Below are 23,854 nucleotides of genomic sequence, written 5' to 3' on the forward strand. Positions count from 1 at the left end.
GGGAGCCAACATGGAAGCTGGATGGAGGAAGCTAGTGCAAAGCCGTGTGGTGTGATCCCATGCAGGACAACACCATGTTTGGGACAGGGAGGAAACACGCCAGAGCCCGAGCACTCGGTTTGAGAAAGCTGTCCTCCTGGAGAGGGGAGCAGGCTGAGGCCTGGGGTGCCTCAGCCCCGGGCCATGTCAACAAGCACTGGCTGTCAGAAGACATCTTTTTCAGTCGGGGTTGGGCAGGAGCTGCCCTCTCCCCTCTTCCCAATGCCGGACTAAGGGACCCATGTGGACCAGCTCGCGGGCTGCCTGTGTCCGCTGCATCCCGTCCTCTGCCCTCTCCTTTCCCACGCAGGGCACAGGCTCACCAGCAGCAGGTATGTGGCCCAAAGAGGCAGCGGCTGTGCATCTGAGTGCCGTCTTTCCTGTGCTGGGGTTGGAACCCAGGGTCTCACTCCCGAGAGAGCATCTTAAATGCCAGGAGCAATCTACAAAGGACAAAGGTGTGGCAAAGGGGCTCAGGAGAACGCCAATCACAAGCACCCACCACCGTCAAAGGGAGTCCGGGCAGAAGGAACAGCAGTCTGGAAACGCCAGAAGTGGGTTTCTGCCAGCGACTCCGTGGGCGGCAGGGGCTCTTTCCCAAAGGCAGCGGACTTTACGTCAGCCGGTTGCCAGTCTGACTCAGGGCTGCTCTCGTATGAGCTGCGTGACACTGGGGACATGACTTCACTTCTCCGTCCTCACTTTCTTCACCAGTAAAAGGTGGAGAACAGCAGCATCCCCCTCCTGAGGGGGTCCCGTGAGCCAACGCACACCACCTCAGTCCAGCAGGGTCCCAGCTGGGGGCTGGGCAGAACGAAGGCCCCATAGACAACCGCTTTTAGAAAGTGCACCACAAAAGAAGGTGAAAGTGTGCAAGGGCGGAATGGGAGCAAAGCCAAGGACAGCACAGACCACTCTGAGTCCTGAAGCAGAGCTTTATTGACATCATGCTGCTACATCCTGTGCTAGCATCACTGCGACGTCTATGTCAGGCACCAAGCGAGGCTGTTGGAGTGTAAGATGGAATGAGACGGAGGTTCCACCTGAGAGGAGCTCAGCGCTACCTCGGCGGCTGTTTCTCTTCCGTCTCCAGCTCCTGTTTGTCCACGTCAAAGAAGATTCGTTCCAAAAGTCCAGGCCAGGCCAGGATGCACTCCACGGTTTCCTTTTTTCATCAGTCTGCACCTCATGAATTCTACTGTGGTGGATTCTGGTTCATTAACAAGCACTAGCGTGTAGGGCTGCCCAGGAGGACAGGGACAGACGCCCCTGTCTGCAGCCAGACGCACCTGAGTACCAAGTCCAGCCCCACAGTGTGCTGATTTTGTGGCTCGAGCATGTTATGTGATTGCTTAGCTCTTTGGTCTGTTCAACGAGACCACAAGGAAGTCTTCCCTGAGGGTCATTATGGGGGTTAAATGACCATTTCCAGTGCTCGGTACTCAGTGCTTACAGGTTGTTAGGAGCACTGAGATGTGGAGATCATCGCCTTCGCATTTTACAAAGCAGAGGGCCTGAGTCCCCAGGAGTTGAAGAAAAATACCCACAGTGCAGGTCTATGCGCGTCCACTGCTGTCCTTTCTTCCATTAGGCTTGCGTAACTTCAGTAGAGGAGAGAAAACGCAGTGGAATTGAAACACACTCTTTTTCTCTTTCCAATGTACGTAAGCCTCCACGAGACTTAACCAGGGGTGACCTTCGTGAGAGCAAGTCAGTCACAGCAGAGCTGCTCTAAGGCCTCACAGACATTAAAACAGAAGTCCTGTTCTCCCAAGATCTCCACAGCAGAACATAAGTATCCTGTCTGCTTTGGCACCCAAACCCCAGAACTGAGTATTTATCTGCACATTTCAGCTCAGGCCTCCCTGAACGCTGCACATGGACTTGGCAAGGAAACCGGCATTTGGTATTTGGAGCCGTCATGTTTGCTCAGTGCTAAGCTGAATCTGAAGCCCAGTTCTCTGCCCTTAGGCCACGGGACTGGCAGAAAACATAACTTAAATCTAGTAAGTGCTCTGACTCTTCTGCTGCTTCCATCTCTGCCCTCTTCCTGCACAGCTGAGGATCTCCCAAGCACAACCGGGGAGCTCATGATGGATGGACCACGCACATCGCAAGGGGGCGAAGACCAACAACCTGCGCGGCCCCTTTGAGGAAAAACAGCAGGCTTCACTCAGCCGTGGAAGACACTACTGTCTTCTAAGAAAGTGCAACCCTAAGAGTTCTTTAAAAATGTTTTGAAGATGACATTTTACCTTACTAAAATCGGTTGAATTTTACTTGGTTATTTAAAAAAAATTGTATATTTTTGTCTCTCTCGCTCAAAGTTGTTACCACATCCAGAAAAAGCAAGAAACAGGAAACACACTGGGGCTCCCTAAAGCTGCTCAGTGTGTGGGAACCCACCACAGCCAAAGGACCACGTGCGTCCGGGCCAGTCGCCCTTCCAAGCCGGCTCAGGTGGCTGTAACTGCGGAATTGGTTGACCAGGTCCTGGGTTTCGACTCTGTGGACCTGCAGAGAGGCACCGAGGAGGCCAGACCCAGCAGAGGCCAAGAGGCACTCCCCTGTGGCCCTGTGGCCCTCAGCAGTGTGCTGCTTCTAACACCTGCCTGAACAGCCTGCTGGTGAGAGCAGCCCATGTGTGAGCTCCTGCCATATGAAAGGAGGAGACCGAACTCCATTACGGTTTGGATGTGAGGTGCCCCCAGAAGGTCATGCATGAGACAATGCCAGGGTCAGAGGGGAACTGACTGGTTACAAGAGCCTTAATCCAATGTGTGCATCGATCACCTGATGGGATAAACAGTAGCAGGAGGATGTGGCTGGGGGAGGAGGGCGCCTTCAAATTCCGTCCTGGTTGAGCAGAGCTCTCTCTTTGCTTCCTGGTGCCACGGCCCCAGCCGCTCCCCTCTGCCACACTCTTCTGCCATGATGTCCTGCCTCACCTCAGGCCCCAAGGAGTGGAGACGGCCATCTATGGACTGAGACCTCTGAAACCATGAGCCCCCAAAGGAACTTTCCTTCTCTAATTGTTCTTGTCAGTTCTTTTGGTCAGAGCAGTGAACAAGCTGATTGAAACAGTCACACCTCTATGCCAGCTAACTACTAATTGGTTCCATTTATTATAAACTATTTTTCTCAGGAGCTATCAGAGTTATAATTAAATATAAACATTTTGGGTTTTTGAAGTGTATCTTGAAAAAACTGTACATGTAGTTCTGTGCTGCCCTATTTATGCTGTTGGAGGGATTGTACCATGAGGGAATTATAGATAAGAAGGAGATATTTGCTTATTTCAGAATCACAGCAATTTGATTGGCCATTAATTTTGGAAGATATTTATGGAAGGAGAGAAGAGAGCAATATTTAAAAACTGCTGTTTAAACTTAAGAAAAGCACATTCAATTACAGCTTAGTTGCAAGATGATTGTGTTTTCTAGACTGTTCTGTCTGGATCTCATCACCCACAGCCAGAACTGATCTGCTCTGACCCTCTGCTCCCCTCTGTTGTACAATTTCGTTGTCATTCAGAAGCAGTTCCCAGGTCCAAGGAGGACTCTTGAAGTGCCTGTCCCTGGTTGAGATCTCTAAACTGCCTGAAGTTCTCTGCAGCACAGCAGAAGGATGAGCCGCAGTTTTGCTTCTTCATTCTTGGTTCATTTATTCTGGGGGGGGGGGGGTGTTTACTGGGGATTGAGCTCAGGGGCACTGGACCACTGAGCCACATCTCCAGTCCTATTTTATATTTTATTTAGAGACAGGTTCTCACTGAGTTGCTTAGCATCTCACTTTTGCTGAGGCTGGCTTTGAACTCGTGATCCTCGTGCCTCAGCCTCCTAAACTGCTAGGATTACAGGCGTGCACACCGAGCCTGGCTTGGTTCAGTTTTAGGCTTCGGTGTCCTCCCTGCACTGCCCTCCTCCTGACCTGTCTCCTAGTGGAATCTGAATAATGACAACAGTGTCACCATGCCTAAGACCTTGAACTCTTCAAGCTTGGACCAACTATTTTTCTGTGATGAAGATCAAAAACTTTTTTTTTTCTTTTGCATTTTGAAAGAATATGTTAGAATAACTTTTAAAGAGATGTAGGATGGATCTAAAAAGACATTCCAAATTTCGATTGCCAAGATTGTTTCTCAGAGGTTGGGAAGAAAGAATGTCAAGAGAAGGGAAGGAAATTGGGTCCAGATGCGTGAGGAGCCACTCCCAGGAAATGAAAACCGTCTCTGGCGTTCACGGAGAGGGTGGCGATCCAGGGCGAAATCGCCAGCCCGAGCTGCGTGTAGGACAGAATCGAGAGTCTTGATGAGCAGGCCATGTGAGATCCATGCTTTTCTGGATCTCTTGGGCTTCTCAAAGACAGTAAGTAGGAAACTGTGCCTCTCTCCACACATCGTGTCCTCTCTCCACACATCGTGTCTTCTCTCTGCTCTCCACTCTGACCACAACGGCAAGGCCCACACACCACAGCACTGTGCACTCCACTGGCCAGAACTCTCAGGGGAGAGCAGGAGGCTGAGTGTGTCTGATGCCTCCTGGTTCCTCAGCCCAAGTCAATGAAGGGCAGTCCTGGGGACAGAAGCAGAGGGCGAGTTCCCAGCCGATGTGACCTCTGTCCACCAAATCAGAGCCAGGAAGGAGGCTGGAGATGCTCCTGAGACCTTGTCAGATGCCGCTTTCACCTCAGAGTGCAGCTCTGGGAAAGTCATGCAGGCTGCCCCAGTGAAGATGGGCTCACAGGAAGTCCCGGCCACGCTGGACGGGAGCAAAGGTTTCAGTCTCAACCAGCTTCTGTTGCCCCAGCTGAAACATGGGAGAGCAGAGCCAGATGTTTGGAAAGACTGGCAAAGTCTCGGAAAGGATCCTGGATTGGCTTTAGGTCCGTCAAATCCCTTGACGTGCAGGGTCTCTGCAGGGTTTCTCTCAGGCTGTCATAACACCGTGAAGAACCAGTAAGCACGTTCCAACCTCTACACTGCGTCTATGAGCTTTTACAAACCAGAGCTTTTAGTTGAAGGATCATCATTTGGCTATTAGAGATACTGAGATTACAATTTTTTTTTAATGTGTTCTAACAACAATCAAGAATACATAGTCCTTTTCACCACTAATCCTTTAAGGCATGTTTTAAAAATTAAAGTAGACATGATTCTAGAGCAATTTAATCTAGAAAATAATTTGCTACAATTATTTATAGATTCTGAATAGTTTTCAATTCATGGAAACAGGGTTTATCATTAAAGCCATGGACTAAAGATCCTACTACCTCAAGTTTGTGTGCATGCAAGCTTAGATTAGAAATACTTTGTGTCTCTAAAAATAACAAAATGGCCATTAAAAACCTATTTTTTAAATAAGTTTGAAGTGGTCAGTTATAGGTAACACACATTCTTAAGGAAATCTGAAATGGTCTTAAAGAGTAAGTTGCCTGGAAATCAGAAATGACACAAAAAGTCTATTTCTTTTTGGAAAATGATCTACAAATGATTCTTTTTTACACAATAGTTGGTGGTTTATATTCTGCTTAGGATTCTGGAGTCTGGACAATGCCACAACTTAGCTGTTTGGCTATGAGAAGTTTTACCTCTCTCTGGGGTCTTTTTTCTTTGCACTTGACTAGTTAAGAGGTGAGCCCCAAGTCCTTAGACCCCTCCCTCCTGGGTGATGTGGGACTCCTGGGGTTAGGCACCCTGTCCAGGCCAGCAGCTCTCTGGCAGTCAGGCTCAGGATTTCCTTTTCTAGTTCTTTTGTTAATTAAGAACAAGTTATTCTTTCTTGTCTCTAGCTTATGGGAATTCTCCTAAAATCTAAGCACTTCAGTAAATTCAAGAGCTCTGCTTTACTAGGCTCCCCCTTTATCAATGACAGAAATTTCACAGTGTGCATTTCATTTGTCTATGATTTTAAAAAGGTGAATTTCACTGGGGCCTTGAGAGAACTCGCACACTGATCCAGACTGTGAAGAACCCCCATCACAGCGGGCTGAGAAGTGAAAGCTTGGCTGCCCTGGCGTGGCCTGGTGCCCAGGGCTCCTGGGCACGAGCAATACTGAGCTGTGGCCTTCGCCTTCGGAAGTGGCCATGCTTGGATCCAGCGCCCGCTCCGTCAGTCTCGGGAGGAGCTCGAGAGGCTGATCCTGCCCTCGAGGCCCCGTGTTGCAATGCAGGACGGCATCTGGGTTGTGGGCGGCCTGAACCTCTCCTTCCAGGGGTCACCTGCATGGCCCTGGGTACGTGCATTTCATCCTCTGACACCTTTGGGTGCTGTTGTGCAGATGTGTCCCTCTCCCTGGTCTGCGGGCCTCTGGGCTCTCACAGGGGACATCTGCTCCTTCACTGGGCAGTGCAGGGACCACCACCTACACCACAGTAGCTCACAACCCTACCCTACAGGGTGCTGCTCAGGAACACGGCCACTGGGAGGGTCCTGCCAGCACCGAGGTCGGTGAGGAGCGGAAGCGCCACACTGTCCCCACAGGGCATTCTAATTCAGCCAGGGACTCTATAAAAGATGCAGAGGACATCTAAGAAAGCCATCTTATCCAGACCTACCCTGGGGCTACAGTTGGGAAAAGGAGGAGATGGCAGGAACAGAGCCCCTGCAGTCAGATCAGCCCAAGGTGGCTGCTTCCGTACCCTTCTGGTGCTCGGGACACCTGGGATTAGGGACAGACCCCAGGAACACAGACGCCTAGGGTGCCCACGACGAAGCTCTGATAAATGGTTTCAGTCGTTATTTGCCTAAATCGCGTATGACACCCAAATTGCTTTTGGAAAAATCCATGAAAAATCAGAGGTAAGAGCAGCAAACTGTTCGTGTTATAAAATGGCAGCTTTCATGGTTTTCTCGCCCTAAGTTCTGGTTGGTGTTTGCTAAGTTGCTTCAGTTAAAGGTCACAAGGATCATTTCCATCATTAAGCAGATGGAAAGCACGCAGTCCTGCACACGAGTGTTTGAAACACACTGTGTTCTGGTCGCTGGGACGGTCCGTGCCGGCTCCTGGGGTTGACACGGCTTGGTGTTCCTCTTGCGTTAACTCAAGCACACCGTGGCAACTCTCACAACTGCTGACTCCTATCAGTATGAAAATACACATTTCATAGCTGTTTCCAATTCCTGGTAACTGCAGAGAGACACGCATTCCCTTTTAACCATTAAAAAGGGGTCAGTTTGGTGTCAAATTCCAGAAGGCTCAGTGTGAGGGACAGATTAGAAACTGGACACATCAAAGTTGCTGCTCGGGAAAATGGACAGTGTATAATCTAATATCTTTAATTTTATGTACATGACTATAATGTATGTCAACTTTGTACATGAGATACATATAGAATTTAAACATTTTACTCAACAAATAAGAATTTACAATAGTAATATAACTGACTAGAAGGCTGTCCACTTTAGGATACTTAGATTAGATCTGTCCTTAACAGGAAAAGAATTTAATAGTTTACAATCATAGAAACACTGACATTTAAAACATGACTTTATAAAATAATTTATATATATTTATATTTATATATATATATATATATATATATATATATATCTCCTAGCATCTATAGAGAGGAATGATTTGCATTTGTGGATGTGTGCAATGAATGGTGTACTTTAAACTTCTGGGTAATAAAATAATTTAGAAGCAGTTCATGCAGTGGTCAGAGCGAGGGGTGGCAGGCAGTTCCTTCAAGGTGTCCCGTGTCCTTGATGTCCAGCGGCCTCGGATGCACACTAGGTGCCGGAAAGCATGCTGGAGCGGGTCTCTCGGCAGCTCAGGTAGACATCAGTATTCACGTGGATCTCCTTCCTTCCATAGCACGAGCACAGGTTACGACTTCTGTGGGAGCTGTCAATTAACAAGTGACTCGAGGTCCCTCCTGCGGAACCTAACAGAGCTTCCTGGTCTTCACGACTTTACTCTGGTACTTCACAGAGTGCCCCCCATGCCCAATAGCGTAAACGTCGAGCAGGTAAGACTTGCCGGGCTGGAGACCTTTGATTGTCTCTGTGGTCACCGCTTTCTGCAGGTTCTGACTGTGGAAATACTTGCAGAGGACCTTCTCGGACTTCTGCCTGGTGTCTGGTCCCAGGCACTGGTTCTGCTCTCTCTTCCTCTGCTCTTCGTTGTAGTGATCATCCACCTCTTTTCTATAGATGCAGAACTTGTTCCTCTCCTGGGTGCCCAGCCACGCCACCGTAGCCGAGGAGCAGGTGCGGAGCCTGTCGAAGGCTTTGATCCGCGTGTCTTCAGGGAGAGAGGGGAAGGACTGCTTGCCGGGTCTTGTGGTCGCCAGGATTTTCAGCATGGAAGCCCCTTTCTTGTTTCCTTTAAGTCGGATGAGGTACTTGGCTTTGGGTTTTCCTCTCAGCTGGAACTGCCGGATGCCCTCCACACTCTGGGACAGAAGAAGCTTCCCATCTCTTCTTACTTGGACCTGGACAGCATCCAGGCAAGAGTGAACGAAGAAGGTCACTTTCTGGTGAGAAGAGACTGGAGCAAAGCGGAGAAACTTGGCCCCCTTCCTCTTGACAAACACGTCTGTCGCCTTGCCATCCTTGAGCTCCAGGGTCTTCTGCTTGGCCTCGCCCTTGGTCCTGGCGAAGGTGCCCACGTAGGCGGTGCTCATGTTGGTGTTAGCGTTGACCACGAAGACGTCAAAGTAGTGCTGCGTGTCGGGCTTCAGGTCCGAGACTGTGAAGATGTTCTTGCTGCCTATGCAGACTTTCTGAATGTCACTCTTGGGCCTCAGGTAGACAGGACGGGCCGGTTTGGGAGAAGTCTTTGCCAGGAAGCTTCGGTCTTTGCCCAGGTGGTCGGGAGGAAACCCGAAATGCGTGAAGTCGAAGGGACTGAAGTCGAGGCCAGGTTTGGGGACCATCATGAAGGCGTCGTCCGCACCCAGCTTGGCTTCCACAGCACAGAGACTTTTGAAGTTGTGCTCTTTGTTGATGACCACGCAGTACTGGACGGGCTGGTTCAGCAAGGAGGCGGTGGGGCTCGGCTTCCAGGCCAGCGTGACCGTGGTGCGCCCCAGGGCCGTCACGTCCACCCGGGGGTCGTAAGGGAGCTCCGGGTACGGCTGGTCTGACTCTGGGGTGGTGGTGGCGTACACTTTGAAATGCGTGTCCTTCTCGGTGGAGAGGAGCTCCAGCTGGTACAGCCCGGCGGGGGAGCTGGAGGACAGGAAGGCTTCCACGGCGTTGCCGCGGTAGGAGAAGAGCTCCGTGCCCTGCTCGTGGGTGGCCTGCTGCCTCTGCTGCTCCAGGGGCTCGCGGTCACCTGCAAGACAGGGGCGAAGCACGGGCTGCAGGTCCTGGGGCCTGTGCACCGTCCTCACCTGCTCTCCGTGATGAAGACGGCACTCTCACCACCGAGCACGGGGACAGTCACCATGGGCCGGCCACCTCCGTGCTCCGGAGGCCGGCCTCGACGGCGCTCTGGCCGACTTCCACGCAGCCCTTGCCCCGCGTTGCTGTGCAGTTGGGATTCCTGTGGCCTCTTCTCCACAGCCTAGTAAATTTCTTATCGTGCACCTGTAGACCTAGACCAACTGCTAGTTTTTGAATCCTTTTTCCCCCTTCAATCTGATATCGTAAGAAATAACGCACTGGTTGATTTCTGACCATTATGAATAACCAACTTATCAAGTATTTGGCTTTTGTGAATTTATTTTTTCAGCACAGAAGCTAGTTAGGGTAATTTTTAGGACCAAGCTTCAGACTTTTCAGAGATGGTTGACCCTGACCATCAGCCTGCCTGCCTGCATGGGGGAGATGGTCGACCCTGACCATCAGCCTGCCTGCATGCATGGGGGGGGGGGGGGTCAATTCACTGGTGTCACCGTCAGCAGGACTGGACAACCCAGTGACAGCAGCTAAGGTGCGATGTCCAGATGTGCCCAGACACCACAGGGGAAGTACTAAAGCCCCCCTGACTGCCATCCTGTGCCACCCTTGGCACTGTGGGCATCAGCTTGTGCCGGGCCTGGTGAAGCCTGGCAGCCAGCCTGGGAAGGAACCTTTGTGGCCTCGCTGCAGGTCGAAATCAAGATACATGAAATTTCATACTCCCCAACTCTGAGGTGGACAGGCCACAGCCCAGGGCAGTTAAGTCATGACCTCTGAGGGACAGGCGAAGCTGGGGTAGCTTCCAAACCCCAGGGGTCCCACCTAGGCTGCAGGTAGTCGCAGGGGCCAGCAGAGTATGCCTACAGCCTTCTCCTCCATCCTTCAGCCCCGGCCTGTCCCCCCATCACCCAGGCTCGTTTTACCAACAGGAGAGCTCCCAGTGTGGCCGTCTCCCTGCCCTGGTCTCCCTCTGCGGCCTCCCTGTCTCCCCAGCCTCTGCCCTGGTCTCCCTCTGCGGCCTCCCTGTCTCCCCAGCCTCTGCCCTGGTCTCCCTCTGCGGCCTCCCTGTCTCCCCAGCCTCTGCCCTGGTCTCCCTCTGCGGCCTCCCTGTCTCCCCAGCCTCTGCCCTGGTCTCCCTCTGCGGCCTCCCTGCCTCCCCAGCCTCTGCCCTGGTCTTCCTCTGCAGCCTCCCCGGCTCCCTGGCCTCCCCCAGGCTGCTGCTCACCTGAGCTCTCTCCGCTGCTGTGCTCGGGCAGCTCCTGCAGTCCCAGCTTCCACTCCAGGGGCGCATCGCAGGGCGTCACCGTGACCGAGAGCGGGGTGTTATCCTCTTCGACTACAAAGAAGTACCTGTGGGAGGGCGGGCCAGATGCACCGTCAACCAGCACCGGAGACTGGACGGAGACAGTGAGCCCGGGGAGCCTGACGAGGGGTCCCCAGCCTCAAGCCGGGGGCTCAGCGTGGGTGGCAGCAACGGGGTGACACTGAGACATTGGCAGGCACCCTCCCCAGGGTGGTGCAGGCGTCCCTGCAGGCATCCTGCCTGGTGCCCGGGTGGGGAGGGCCTCCGCAGGGCCAGGTTGCCTCCTGTCCTCGCGCGGCCCCGCCACCACATCCCGGTTGAGAGACGGTTTTAAAGGTGAAGAGGCCTTCCCGTCAGCGGGTCTCTCTCTCCCTGGTCAGGAAGAGTTCCTGGAACTGGACACGTTCGGGATTTTAAAACAGAATTGTTAAGGCAGGAGGCTGTTTTCCCCTCAGGGCCTTTACCTGATGCCTCCAAAGATCTTTAAAGGGGAACAGAGGTAAAAATGTGGCCCGACTGTAAAGACACTGACGCTGGGACTGCTGTCAAAGGTGACTTCACCAGGCTCTCTTAGGTCCAGGGCGTAGGAGAGGGTTTCCCTCCTGCGCACGTAGGGCTGAGGACCTTACTCCTGTCCTCTCCGCACCCACCGCCCACCCGCTGTCCCAGACCACAACCTTCTGCTCCTGCTGCCTGCTCCCTGCTGCGCAGAGCCAGCCGTCTGCACATCTCTGTCTCTCTGGCCCGGTGGACCTCACCCAGACGCTTCACCTCTCCTATGTTAACAGATGTGACCTTTCAGCCTGATTCCAGGTCCAGCCTCCTTCCTGCTGTGCTCTCTAAGACAGGGAGGGGATTTCAGACTGAAGACATCTATCCAGATTCCTGATTCTCTCCCCCAGATCAGCGCCTCCAACAGTCCACCGCTTTTCAGTGAATGACAACTTCGCCAGCCCTTTGAGGACGAAGGGTCTGGAGTCCTTCTATGTCTTTCTTTCCCCTCCGCACAGGACGGACCAGCAGACACCTTAGGCTTCGCTTTTAAAGTACACCCCAACTCTAATGCTCTGATCCACTCCGTGTGGCCCTGGCCCAGTCCCCCAGCATCCCATGCCTGAGCTTGCGACAGTCTCCTGACCGGCCTCGTGCCCCCAGCAGCCCTGTCGACCTTCCCCTCCCTCCAGGAGGAGGGCTCCCCCGGGCTTGCGGACAGCTTTCCCTGGACCGAGACCCCCAGGAGCGTCTCGTTCCACTCAGCACCAGGCCCTGAACTGCAGGGCTGCACAGGCCCCTCCCTGCTCCTCCGGCTCTGTGGCTCCTCACCAGCTCCTTGCTGGCCACATGGACTCCTGCCATGGGCCTCTGTGTGTGACGCTCCTCCATGGGAGAGGCATTTCCTCCGGGGCTGGCCTCGCCTGCAGACCCTTCTCCACTGTGGACCCCGTGTCTCCTGCGCACTCTGGTCCTGGTGCAAAAGCCCCCCATCTCCCACCACACGCCTCTCCTTCCCTGTGCCCCGCGCTCCGCCTACACCAGGGCAGGACGCTCGGCTCGGGTGACTGGACGACATACGTGCTGAGGGAGTGAATGGCGGCCAGCCCCACGTCCACCCATGCTGTTTGCCACTCCCATGCAGCCTTTATGTGGCTGTAGAGGGCTCGCTTCAGACAGGTCCACCTGTGACCTCGGCTTTGGGAAGTCCTGACCTTCCTCATGGGTAGCTTTCCCTCGGACGTCGCCCCCGTCGAGCGCTCTGTGTGCCGCTCGCACGGGACCTCTGGTTCCCAAACGCTCCCCTCGAGAGCCTGGAGGGAGGCTCCTCCGCAGCCCACAAGCTTCACACACACAGGACGCCGCTTCTCAGGCGCCTGGGCCACCCATCCTGGTCGGGTTCTCCTGTGGCCCCCGAGGGCCCTGCACTCTGCACTTGGGCACCTGCTACAATTTGGGATGATGCATTTGTAGACTGTCTGGTCGACGATGCTTTCCCCACAGGGCCACGGAGGCTTCACTTCCCAGCACCTCGCAGACTCCTGCAGGCACAGGCCTGTGAAAGACGTTTCTGGGTGAGAAATCACCAGGAGAACCCTAAGGCCAGTCCCGCCTTCTTAGCCTCCGGCCTGAGGGTGTGCATGCCTGGATCCACCTCTATCAGAGGCACTGAAGCTGAAGAAAATGGGAGCGTTTTCCCCTCACCGTCCAAGGGAGAACCTGGAGCGGGGCGTGGGTGGGGCGGGGAAGACGAGTGAAGACCCTATAAAAACAACACTGGTGCATAAAGCAGGAGACGATCATCTAGAGAAAGCAGCAGATGGTGGAGCTGTTCACGCACAGATTCAAGTACCACAACCTTCCTGAAGAGAAGGGTCAGCAGTCTTGATTTTAAGCTCAGCCTACTTTTTGGAAAGCAGACTTTTGTCCCATTGCCCAGGCTGCAAGAAAGGTACCAACCACAAACCCGCAACTGTGCCTGTCTGTTTTACAAGGAAACAGATTCAAAAAGTGATTTTTCTGGCATTACGCAGGTAGAAGCACCCCAACCTCCCCACTGCGTCTGGGACCTGTGCACCACAGACACTGGTGAGAAGCACCCCAACCTCCTGCCACGTCTGAGTCCCGTGCACCACGGACACTGGTGAGAAGCACCCCAGCCTCCCCGCTGCGTCTGGGTCCCGTGCACCACGGACACTGGTGAGAAGCACCCCAGCCTCCTGCTGCGTCTGGGTCCCATGCACCACGGACACTGGTGAGAAGCACCCCAACCTCCCCACTGCGTCTGGGTCCTGTGCACCACAGACACTGGTGAGAAGCACCCCAGCCTCCTGCTGCGTCTGGGTCCCATGCACCACAGACACCGGTGAGAAGCACCCCAAACTCCCCACTGCGTCTGGGACCTGTGCACCACGGACACTGGTGAGAAGCACCCCAGCCTCCTGCTGCGTCTGGGTCCCATGCACCATGGACACTGGTGAGAAGCACCCCAACCTCCCCACTGCGTCTGGGACCTGTGCACCACGGATACTGGTGAGAAGCACCCCAGCCTCCCGCTGCGTCTGGGTCCCGTGCACCATGGACACTGGTGAGAAGCACCCCAGCCTCCCGCTGCGTCTGGGTCCCGTGCACCATGGACACTGGTGAGAAGCACCCCAGCCTCCCCGCTGCGTCTGGGTCCCGTGCACCACGGACACTGGTGAGAAGCACCCCAGTCTCCTGCTGCGTCTGGGTCCCGTGCACCACAGACACTGGTGAGAAGCACCCCAGCCTCCTGCTGCGTCTGGGTCCCGTGCACCACGGACACTGGTGAGAAGCACCCCAGCCTCCTGCTGCGTCTGGGTCCCGTGCACCATGGACACTGGTGAGAAGCACCCCAACCTCCCCACTGCGTCTGGGACCTGTGCACCACAGACACTGGTGAGAAGCACCCCAGCCTCCTGCTGCGTCTGGGTCCCATGCACCATGGACACTGGTGAGAAGCACCCCAGCCTCCCCACTGCATCTGGGTCCCGTGCACCACAGACACTGGTGAGAAGCACCCCAGCCTCCCCGCTGCCTCTGGGTCCCGTGCACCGCAGACACTGGTGAGAAGCACCCCAGCCTCCTGCTGCCTCTGGGTCCCGTGCACCACAGACACTGGTGAGAAGCACCCCAGCCTCCCCGCTGCGTCTGGGTCCCGTGCACCATGGATACTGGTGAGAAGCACCCCAGCCTCCCCGCCACGTCTGGGTCCCATGCACCATGGACACTGGTGAGAAGCACCCCAGCCTCCTGCTGCGTCTGGGTCCCGTGCACCACGGACACTGGTGAGAAGCACCCCAGCCTCCTGCTGCGTCTGGGTCCTGTGCACCATGGACACTGGTGAGAAGCACCCCAGCCTCCTGCCGCGTCTGGGTCCCGTGCACCACAGACACTGGTGAGAAGCACCCCAGCCTCCTGCTGCCTCTGGGTCCCATGCACCATGGACACTGGTGAGAAGCACCCCAGCCTCCTGCTGCGTCTGGGTCCCGTGCACCACAGACACTGGTGAGAAGCACCCCAGCCTCCTGCTGCCTCTGGGTCCCATGCACCATGGACACTGGTGAGAAGCACCCCAACCTCCCGCCACGTCTGGGTCCCGTGCACCACGGACACTGGTGAGAAGCACCCCAGCCTCCTGCTGCGTCTGGGTCCCGTGCACCATGGACACTGGTGAGAAGCACCCCAGCCTCCTGCTGCGTCTGGGTCCCGTGCACCATGGACACTGGTGAGAAGCACCCCAGCCTCCTGCTGCGTCTGGGTCCCGTGCACCATGGACACTGGTGAGAAGCACCCCAGCCTCCCTGCTGCCTCTGGGTCCCACGCACCATGGACACTGGTGAGAAGCACCGCAGCCTCCCCGCTGCGTCTGGGTCCCGTGCACCATGGACACTGGTGAGAAGCACCCCAGCCTCCTGCCGCGTCTGGGTCCTGTGCACCACGGACACTGGTGCCCAAGCAGGGCACAGGGCAAGTTCAACCCTGCCTTCCATCCTGGCAACATGAGGTCAATCTCCCAAGCCAGCAACCCGTGTCTTAGTAACTTGAACCCAGAGCACAGGCAACCATGGCAAGGGAAGGCCTGCCTCCCGAGGCGGCCACGCACACAGGGCCACGGGCCGCCTCTCCACGTGGAAGCACTTCTGTTGTGACAGCGGCAGGGAATGGGCCTGTGCCCGCAGCGCTGTCGTCCACCACCACAACGCATGCGCAGGAGAGGTCAGCCGAGGGGACGGGCCCTCGTCCACACCCAGACATTTACCTTCCAGTGAGGGGGACAGGGGGAGGCATGCCAGAGGTTGAGGGACACACACGCACAGGCCATCAGCCCACACAGGCCACCTATAGACACCAGCAGACTCGTCGCGTCTCCCCTTCACTCCCCTGCGCTCTGCCTGAAATGCCGGGCACTAGCAAAGGCTGTGTGCGACCCTGGCGTCCTCTGCCCTGCCCAGCAACCATGACTGCACTCCTCACATCACCCCTCCCGTGAGAAGGGTCAGCAAGCACTGCACCCAGTCCTGGAAGCCAAGGACCTCGTAAGCATTTGGGGAAAAATAAAAGATGGAGCAAAGGAAGGGCGGGAAGAGGCGGCTTGGCCGCCGCTGGAACGAGGCCGTCCTCACAGCGCGCCTGCCCCGCTGCAGCCTGTGCAAGCTGCTCTGAGCAAGTGTGGACAGCGCTGCGTGCAGTGAGCACCGCAAAGAGAGCAGCGGGCACCAGCACTGGGAAGAGAAGCCATTCCCGAGGAAAGGCTTCCGTTTGACCCAATGTACTCAAACTCTGCAGGGGACAGAATCACAGAAAGCGAGCTGAGCTCAGCAAGAATGCAGACAAAAGAGCACCGGTCTCACGTGCTCCGCTGCCCTGCCCACCCCTGCAGGTCAGGGACCCTGTCTGCTGAGGAGGGGGCCACAAGCCACGTCCACACGGCTGTCCGTCCCCACGCACCTTCGCTCCTGTGAGCGTCACTTAGAGGTACAGAATGGCCTGGGATTTACTGGGCTCCTCCTCAGCCACATTGGTCCACATGAGTCTTTCCACTGGGGTCCCCCTGATCCCCTGCCCTCTCTCCCACTGACCACAAGGCAGCAGGTCAGGGGCCCAGCAGAGGGGCTGCCTCCCAGCTAAAGAGACCAACACGGCATCTTGTCTTCCATGATCTCCGGAAAGTGGATTATTAGTGAAACGAAATGGTTTGTCTCTTGGAAGGTCAAGCAAGGTATCTCAACTTCAAAGCAGAAACTGCTTTGGAAATGTAATTGTCCCAAGATGAACTAGGGAGGGAGGGGGGCGGGCTGGAGAAGGGCAAAGTGAGCAGCTTTGAGCACAACTGGCCTATCACGTGTCATTTACATGATGTGTGCACACACATCCACACGTTTTTAAGGTTGGACGACTTAGCAGTATTCTGTGAGCCCAATTTGTTGACGATGTTGGAGTAAAGGAAATGAGCAGCGGTAGTTTTTAATCACTGTTGGATTGAATTCTCTCAAAATTGGATCATATTTGGTAAAGAAATAGAATCCTTGTAGAACTTAATGGATTTGACGAATTGCATTTTAATCCTACAGTCCTACATATAAGAAAATAATCCTCCCAGAGAACAAAATAATGCCAGAGTCCTCTTCCAGCTGGAGGAGAACAGGACCAGCAAGGATCAGTAGCCTCCCTCGGCCCCCGAGGGGCTGCACCACCGTTCTTTCTCAGGGGAGCAACAGGTGAAGCTGCCCCCGGGTTGGTTGCCACCAGCCAGCTGCCTCTGCAAGGTGCTTCCCTTGAGGGGCCCCAGGAGCTCACAGACACAGGGGGTGGCAGGGAGAGTACCTTCTAGGAGTGTCTCTGAAGAGATAGCTGCTGATTTCCGCCCCATCTGGAATGACCGATGAATCGTGAAACAACGCCTTGTCTCTGATCTGCATCTGGAAAAGCTCCTCGTCTCGAGTGGGCAGCTTCTGGGCCCTAGAGCCAAGAGGAAGCAGCAGCCACAGCAGACTCCAGCAGAGCAGCACCATCCTGGGGCAACAGAGGGGACACAGCATTAGTTCTGTAGGCAGGCCTCCCAGACCCTCCTGCAGGGCAACACCAAGCTGGCACTGAGCCCCCCGGGGGTGTTCCTCGATTCTGGACGCACACTCTGGGAGTGTCTCCTCTATGTTTTTTCCCAAACTGTCTCATGACGTTGAGAATGAATTTACCAGAGTTTCAGACACTCAAAGGATTTTGAAATTAAAGACACTCATGCCTTAACCTCCCACTTCAGTTATGGTAGAAGCCAGGGTGATCATTACAGATGTCTTACAGTCCACGGGTAAAGCTGGAACCAGGCGGTCATTCGGGGTCAGCCTTTGCAGCTGCAGCACAGCTACCGGAGGTGAGCTGGTCCTGGCTCAGCAGTACGGTTACCACTTGCTGATGTGGTGGAACTCTTACTTTCAACGTAAGTCACAGAGACCCATTGAAAGCCAGAACATTACTATACAGATTATTTTATTCTTCCTTAAAATTTGAGCTGGGTGCAGTAGCACCTGCCTGTAATCCCAGCTAGCTAGGAAACTCAGGCAGAAGAATTTCAAGTTAAAGGCCAACCTGGCCAATTTTGGCAGACCCCCAGCAAGTTAGCCAGACCCTGTCTCAGAGTAAAACATAAATAAGAAGGACTGGGGGTGTGGATAAGTGGTAAAGCACCCCTGCATTCAATCTCCAGTACAAAACGAAATTGACTAAGAATTTTGAATCCATCAGGATTCAAGCATTAGAGAAATTTCTACATTTCAGTTCTTTAAATAGTGAGAGATTCTGATGCAAATATTTGCCATAATTCGAGATGAGGTGAATGCCAGTTTTATTTTAAATAGTCACTAATTTAGACACAACTAATCAACCTCTACTCAAAACATCATGTGACTCTGATCCTGTCTTTCTTTGAGTGCTATAGAAATAGACTGACAACTAAAAGCATTTTGTAAGGAATGCACTGGTCGTTCAGGTGGAAATGAGAGAAAGGCAGCGGGTGACACCGGGGCTCCAGCTTCTTGGGAGGCTGTGCAGCGGAATCTCAAGTGTGAGCCCAGCCTCAGCAACTCAGCGAGACCCTGTCTCAGAGTAAAAGCTGGAATGGGCTGGGTGTGGCTCAGTGGTGGAGCGGGCCTGGGGCCTGAGTTACACCCCTACTGCGGTGGGGGGCGGGGATGTGAGCAGGCTCACCTAGGAACCCCGAGCTGAAAGCCATTAACGTCTTTCCTTCAAACACTCCGTCTGCCTTTTATTTTACAGCTTTCTACTCAAAACATGAGCCGCTGAGCTGCCTGGCTCTGCCCGGCCCTGCCTGCACTCAGCGCCTGGCCACCTCTCATGGGACAGAAACCCATTCCAGAGGACACGCCAGCGCCAGCAGGTCCTGAGGCCCGGCCCCACGTCCCATCCCCTGGAAGCCTCAAGCAAGCCAGAGCAACTTCCCATTTCCCATCCACTCCTCTCGATCACCCTGTGAGGGAGAGAAAGCTTCTCCGCGAACTAAGAGGCCTGGCACTGAGCTTCAGTCCCAACCAAACGCACGGTCCCAGGCAACCCCAAGGCCGCTCTGGACCTCGGTTTCTGAAGGGTTTGGATGAGAAAGCCCCAAGATCCACAAAGGGATGGAGCTCTGAGACTAGCGGTACCCTTCCCACCAGACAGCACTCAGCAGGGAGGCCAGGCCCAGGATGACCTGTTCCTCGGGAACTAGGGGCGGGGGTGAGGGGGCTCCCAGTGTCCCCAGCTGTCAGCACGGTGCCCTCTGCGGGGTGGTGAGGGGGCTCCCAGTGTCCCCTGCTGTCAACCCAGGTGCCCTCTGCAGGACACGGCCAGGTGGCTCAACGTGATAGCTCAGTCAACTGACCCTACTCAGGCAGGTGACGGACGGAGCTGAACGGGGCCTCGGCTCTCCGCCACTATCCCTCCCCTCAGCTCCCCTTCTGCACTCTCGACCCCTGTGCGCAGAGATACTTATTTAATCACAACAAAATCACTTCTTTTCGTGGTACATACCCAAACTTTTCCTCCTGAGAAAAGAGGACAATATTAAACAGCGGTCTCTTTGGGAGCGGCTGGAAGTTGGCCTCCTGTGCTCACCAGGAGTGTGGGCGGACGGCCAGGGCAGCTGAGCTCCAGGGGCTCCGCATCTGTCCACAAGGCTGTCCGCTGCACAGGGCCTGTAGGACCGGCCAGCTAAGGACTGTGCCCCTGGAGTTAGCTCAGTCCTAGAACCAGAGGAATGGCCAGTCATTGTCATAAGGGGAACCCAGGTCCTCGGCTGCCAGTCGCCAGAGTGAACCGCAAGGGGATGGCATTAGTGAATGTCACCTCCCAGTTGAATTCTAACCTGCTGCCTGCAATGCCCACCAGTGCCAGCTGCGGCCCTCTGAGGTGGGCGCTGACGCTTTTCTTTAAAAATGAGAAAGCAGCACAGACAGGTAGGGTCCCCTAGGGAGCACCACACTCCTGAAAACTGACCATGCTCTGTAAGTGACTTTGCAGTGCAGTAAACGGGTCTGCACGTTCTCCACGCAGCTGCTCAGCACCGACCACTCCTGAGCAGTGTCGGGTGGCCGGCTCGGGCAGAGCAGGGCCCGCAGGATGGGGCAGCCGCAGCGAGGCTCTGCTCACGCACCCCTGCAGCAGGAGCCTGGACGCTTCCCAAAGGTGTTTGTAAGGTTGAGTTGTCTTTATTGAAATGCTTAAAACTCGATGTGCTTTGGGTTTGGAATTTATTTTTATTTTGGAATTTGGATATTTGCACCTACATAATGACATACTTGGGTGTGGACCCAAATCTAAAGGCAAAATCTGTACTTCTTATACGCCTCATGTGCATGGTCTGAAGGTAATATCACACAATATTTCAAACAATTTGCGGATGAAATGAAGTTTTATGGTGTGCGATCTTCCACTTGTGGCTCCTGGTGCTCAGAAGTTCTGGTCCTGGAGCCTTTCAGATCTGCAGGGAACCTTGGCTGGGTGGATGAAGCTGTCGGATCTAAGGGTGGCATGGTCCCTGGCCTCAGAGCCCTCCTGTGCCCTGTCAGCATTTGTGGGAACTGGTGCCAGGGAGGCAGTGGGCGAAGCTGGGATGCTGTGCTGTTGTTCCTGCTGAGCTGTGGAGACTTGCTGGAGGAACGGAGAGCGTGTTTGTGGTAGAGGAGGGTGGACACCAGGCAGCAGAGCAGTCAGACAGAAGGAGTAAGTTCCAGTGTCCTGGTGCCTGGTGTCCACCCTCCTCTATAAAAACACACCCTCCATTCCTCAAAAAACTGGGGATGGAACCACCACATGACCCAGAATGACCCTCGGTATTCATCCCAAAACACTAAAATCAGCATACTCTAGCGATCGGCCACCTCGATGTCTACAGCAGCACAGCTCAGTGGCCTCACTGGAATCACCCAGGTGTCCAACGACGGAGGCACGGACTTAGACACTGTGGTACAAATACACAACAGTGCGACTCAGCCATCAAAGAAAGAATGAGATTCTGGCATGGAAACGGGGGATCCCATGCTAAGGGACATCAGCCAAACTCAGGAACTCAAAGGTCGAATGTTTTCTCTCACATGCAGAAGCCAGAGCAAAATAAAGGGAAGGAGGAGGGAAGGAGAGGACAGTATAGAGGGGAGGCCAGGAACGCAGGAGACGGAGTGGCAGAGGGAGGGAGGGAGGAGGCAGTGCAGAATCAATTCTCCAAAAATCGTGTTGCGTGAATATATAAATACACCACAGGGAACTTCACCTTTATGCATGAATAAAAAGAAACAGTCAAACGTAAATAGAGGAGCATAAGGAAGTCTAGCAGAGAAGAGGAGGGAGGGAGGGCAGAGGGAGGCGGAGGGAGCTGAGCTGAAATCAAATTCCACGCATGCTTGAGTTTGCCGGGTGAACCCAGCAACCATGTGCGACGCTGAAGCTCCCATAAAGAAGCCAACCCGCCAAACTAAAACTGTGAGGTCACATTTTTTGTTTCCGAAACCATCCCAAGTTATGGGCCGATTTGGGGCAAAATTGATATTTTTCTTAAAAGTGTTCAAGATTAGCAGGACCCTGAAACACAGGAATTCTATTTTATCACTAATGATTTTCAAAATGCCATCTAATAATATTCAGCTGTGGTTGAGGAAGACATATGTGGACATCAGGGAGCATCAACCGCTAGTTCAGCTCTGTCAGTATACAGACGGGGTGTTTTGTGTTTTTAACAAAATGCATTTAAAAGAAGCTCCAAACACAACTAACCAAAAATTACTTTGCAGATACATTGTGTATATTTTTGTAACTTGTATTCACAGTACAAAATGGAAGCTTTACCCAGAAATTGTTTAAATGGTGGTTTTAAGATTTTATAGGTTTTTTTTTTTCCTTGCCAATAAAATGTTCTCTCTCAGACATTCAGTTTGAGAATTGGTCACTTTACATAAACAACTTATCCTTCCTAAGAACCAGCCTGGTTCCGTCGGTCTGTGTGGACAGACGTCTAAGGTTACACAGGTGCCCTCTGATGGATTCATTTTCCTCTTGTTTCTTTTTATTACTTGTAGGTGTCCGGAGCTTAGCTAGATTTCAAGTTTAAATAAATAACGTTAAGCAGAATTTCACTTCAGCGTGATTTCTTTTCCAAGGCCATCTGGTGGATAAGGCAGGAAAAGTCTCCTTACACCAGGCGATCTTCCTGTCTGTCCACCAACCAGTTCAAACAGAAGCAGAGCGTGGCCAAGATGATGCGAAACACTTTTCTTCTGCTAGCGAATTAATCAGCAGGGCTGCAGGGTCACTCACAGCCCAGGACACCCATGTGGTCAGCCCAAGGACCATGAAGACGGGCTTCAGGCTGGACTGGAAGGTTCTGGTGGATCAACCCACAGATGCTAACCCAGAATTCTGACACCATTTATGCTGCAAACAGGCTTCTTCACGCCTGGCACACACCCAAGGCTGCCAAGGCTGAAGAGAGAAAAGAGAGTCCTAATGGTTTGATGTACCTCCATCTTTGGAAAATAAACGATGTGAGATGGTTTCTTCTTTGGAATGCCAATGCATCCCAGGTTAAAAGGAGAAATTGTTTCAGAAACTAATTGCCCCCAAATTACACGCATTTTCTACTGACAGAGGAGAGGGAGAGGGTTTGTGTGCTGCAAAGTGAATGTCTTCCACCAGATTTAGTAATAAGGTGCACTCACGCATACGCGCACACAAACACACACGTTTTAGGTCGAAGACATCATGAGTCTGATTAGTTGCTGTGGTGGCCAAGGCAATGAGCAGTGGTCCTGAAGGATCCTCTAAATACGGGCAGGGGCGTGGCTGCCCTCCCTGGAGAGCAGGAAGAGCGTCAGGCCCAAGGGTTCTTCGAAGGGCTCTCTTTTTGAGCTTAAGGACCAGGCTGATGGGCTTCTCTCTCCCCTTTCTTTGCCTTCTCTGCTGGACTCCTCCAGGTCAGAACAGCAGAGATGACCTGGAGGAGCTTTAAGAACACGCCGATGAACAGATGTCATTGGTCTGCAGGACGCCGGGGCGGGCGGAGCAGACGACAGTTGCCGAAACTCGCAAGTAACTCTAAGAGTTTTGGGCATTGGTTTGAATTTCTCAATCTAAGGGACCTTTAGTGCAGTTAAAATAAAGGGTCACATGGACCTGGGTATCCGTGGAAGTGCTCCTGAATGTAAAAGGGCCTCGTGGTAAGCGGAGGAAGGCCGCGGGCACTCAAGCAACACGCCACCACAACCAAAGCCAGGTGACGCCCCCTGTGGCCACGCAGATGGAGAACTCCCTCCAGGGCTGTGGCAGCAAAGCGTCCCTGTGATCATCAAGAGCAAGCAGCCACTTGGCCAGTCTTGATTAAACCTGATTTGCTTAGAGAACACCAAAATTTACTCTATGAAACTGAACAGTGACTAAATGTATATGGCTGGATGATTTTAGTACTTTAAAAATATATTCAATGCTCCATTTGTTTACAATAAAATATAAAATTAAAAAATATACATAATAAATTATATTTGTCCAGCAAAAAAAAATGGCTTACATAAAATTTTTAAAATTAATTCTAAATATGTATATATATATATATATATATATATTCAATGGACCTAGACACAAAGGTTGATTGAAAATCTTAAAGTAAGGGAATTTCACTAAAGCACTTGCCTTCAATACTTACAGACTGCTGTTTGGTGACACTACCTGACCAGTTCAAGGAACGTGCCAGTCTGGTAAACACACAGCTGCAAGGCCCTCTGGATGGAAGACACTGCGGCACAGGGTGGAAGGCTGGTGACCCCAGAGCTGAGCTCCACGGTGCAGCGGCCAACAGTCTCCCCACGTGTGGTGGGAGGGGGTAAAAGCAGATCCCTGCCCTCCTAATATCAACATCAAGGCCCTGTCAGCTCCCTGGAGAATACAGGACAGCTCTGTTAAGAATGTGCTCAAGTGTGCGTAGACATTGCAAGCTAAGAAGCTTAGCACCGACTCATCAGCACAAACGCGCTCAGGACGCACACAACCAGAGAAAACAACACATCAAGAGGCACTTAGAGACTACCCAGGGCCCCTGATCCTGCACAGGCCACAGACTGGAAATGAATTTACATGTCCGAAAAGAAGGAGGGTATTCTGAATGACT

The 23,854-nt window shown here is 53.4% G+C and overlaps 1 protein-coding gene across 1 annotated transcript in view; it reads right to left on the reverse strand.

The window, feature by feature from the left end:
• Nucleotides 1-3,145: 3,145 nt before the first annotated feature.
• Nucleotides 3,146-23,854, reverse strand: part of NDNF (neuron derived neurotrophic factor) — a 39,010-nt gene continuing 18,301 nt past the window's right edge. The window contains exons 2-4 of the mRNA XM_079153398.1: nt 17,032-17,220; nt 10,615-10,739; nt 3,146-9,321 (exon numbers count right to left, since the gene is read on the reverse strand). Of these exons, the coding sequence (XP_079009524.1) occupies nt 7,928-9,321; nt 10,615-10,739; nt 17,032-17,219 (1,707 nt within the window). The 5' untranslated portion in view covers nt 17,220 and the 3' untranslated portion in view covers nt 3,146-7,927. The remainder of the gene's footprint in view (nt 9,322-10,614; nt 10,740-17,031; nt 17,221-23,854) is intronic.

The sequence above is a fragment of the Sciurus vulgaris genome (assembly GCF_902686455.1).
Source record: "Sciurus vulgaris genome assembly, chromosome: 9".
NCBI lineage: Eukaryota > Metazoa > Chordata > Mammalia > Rodentia > Sciuridae > Sciurus > Sciurus vulgaris.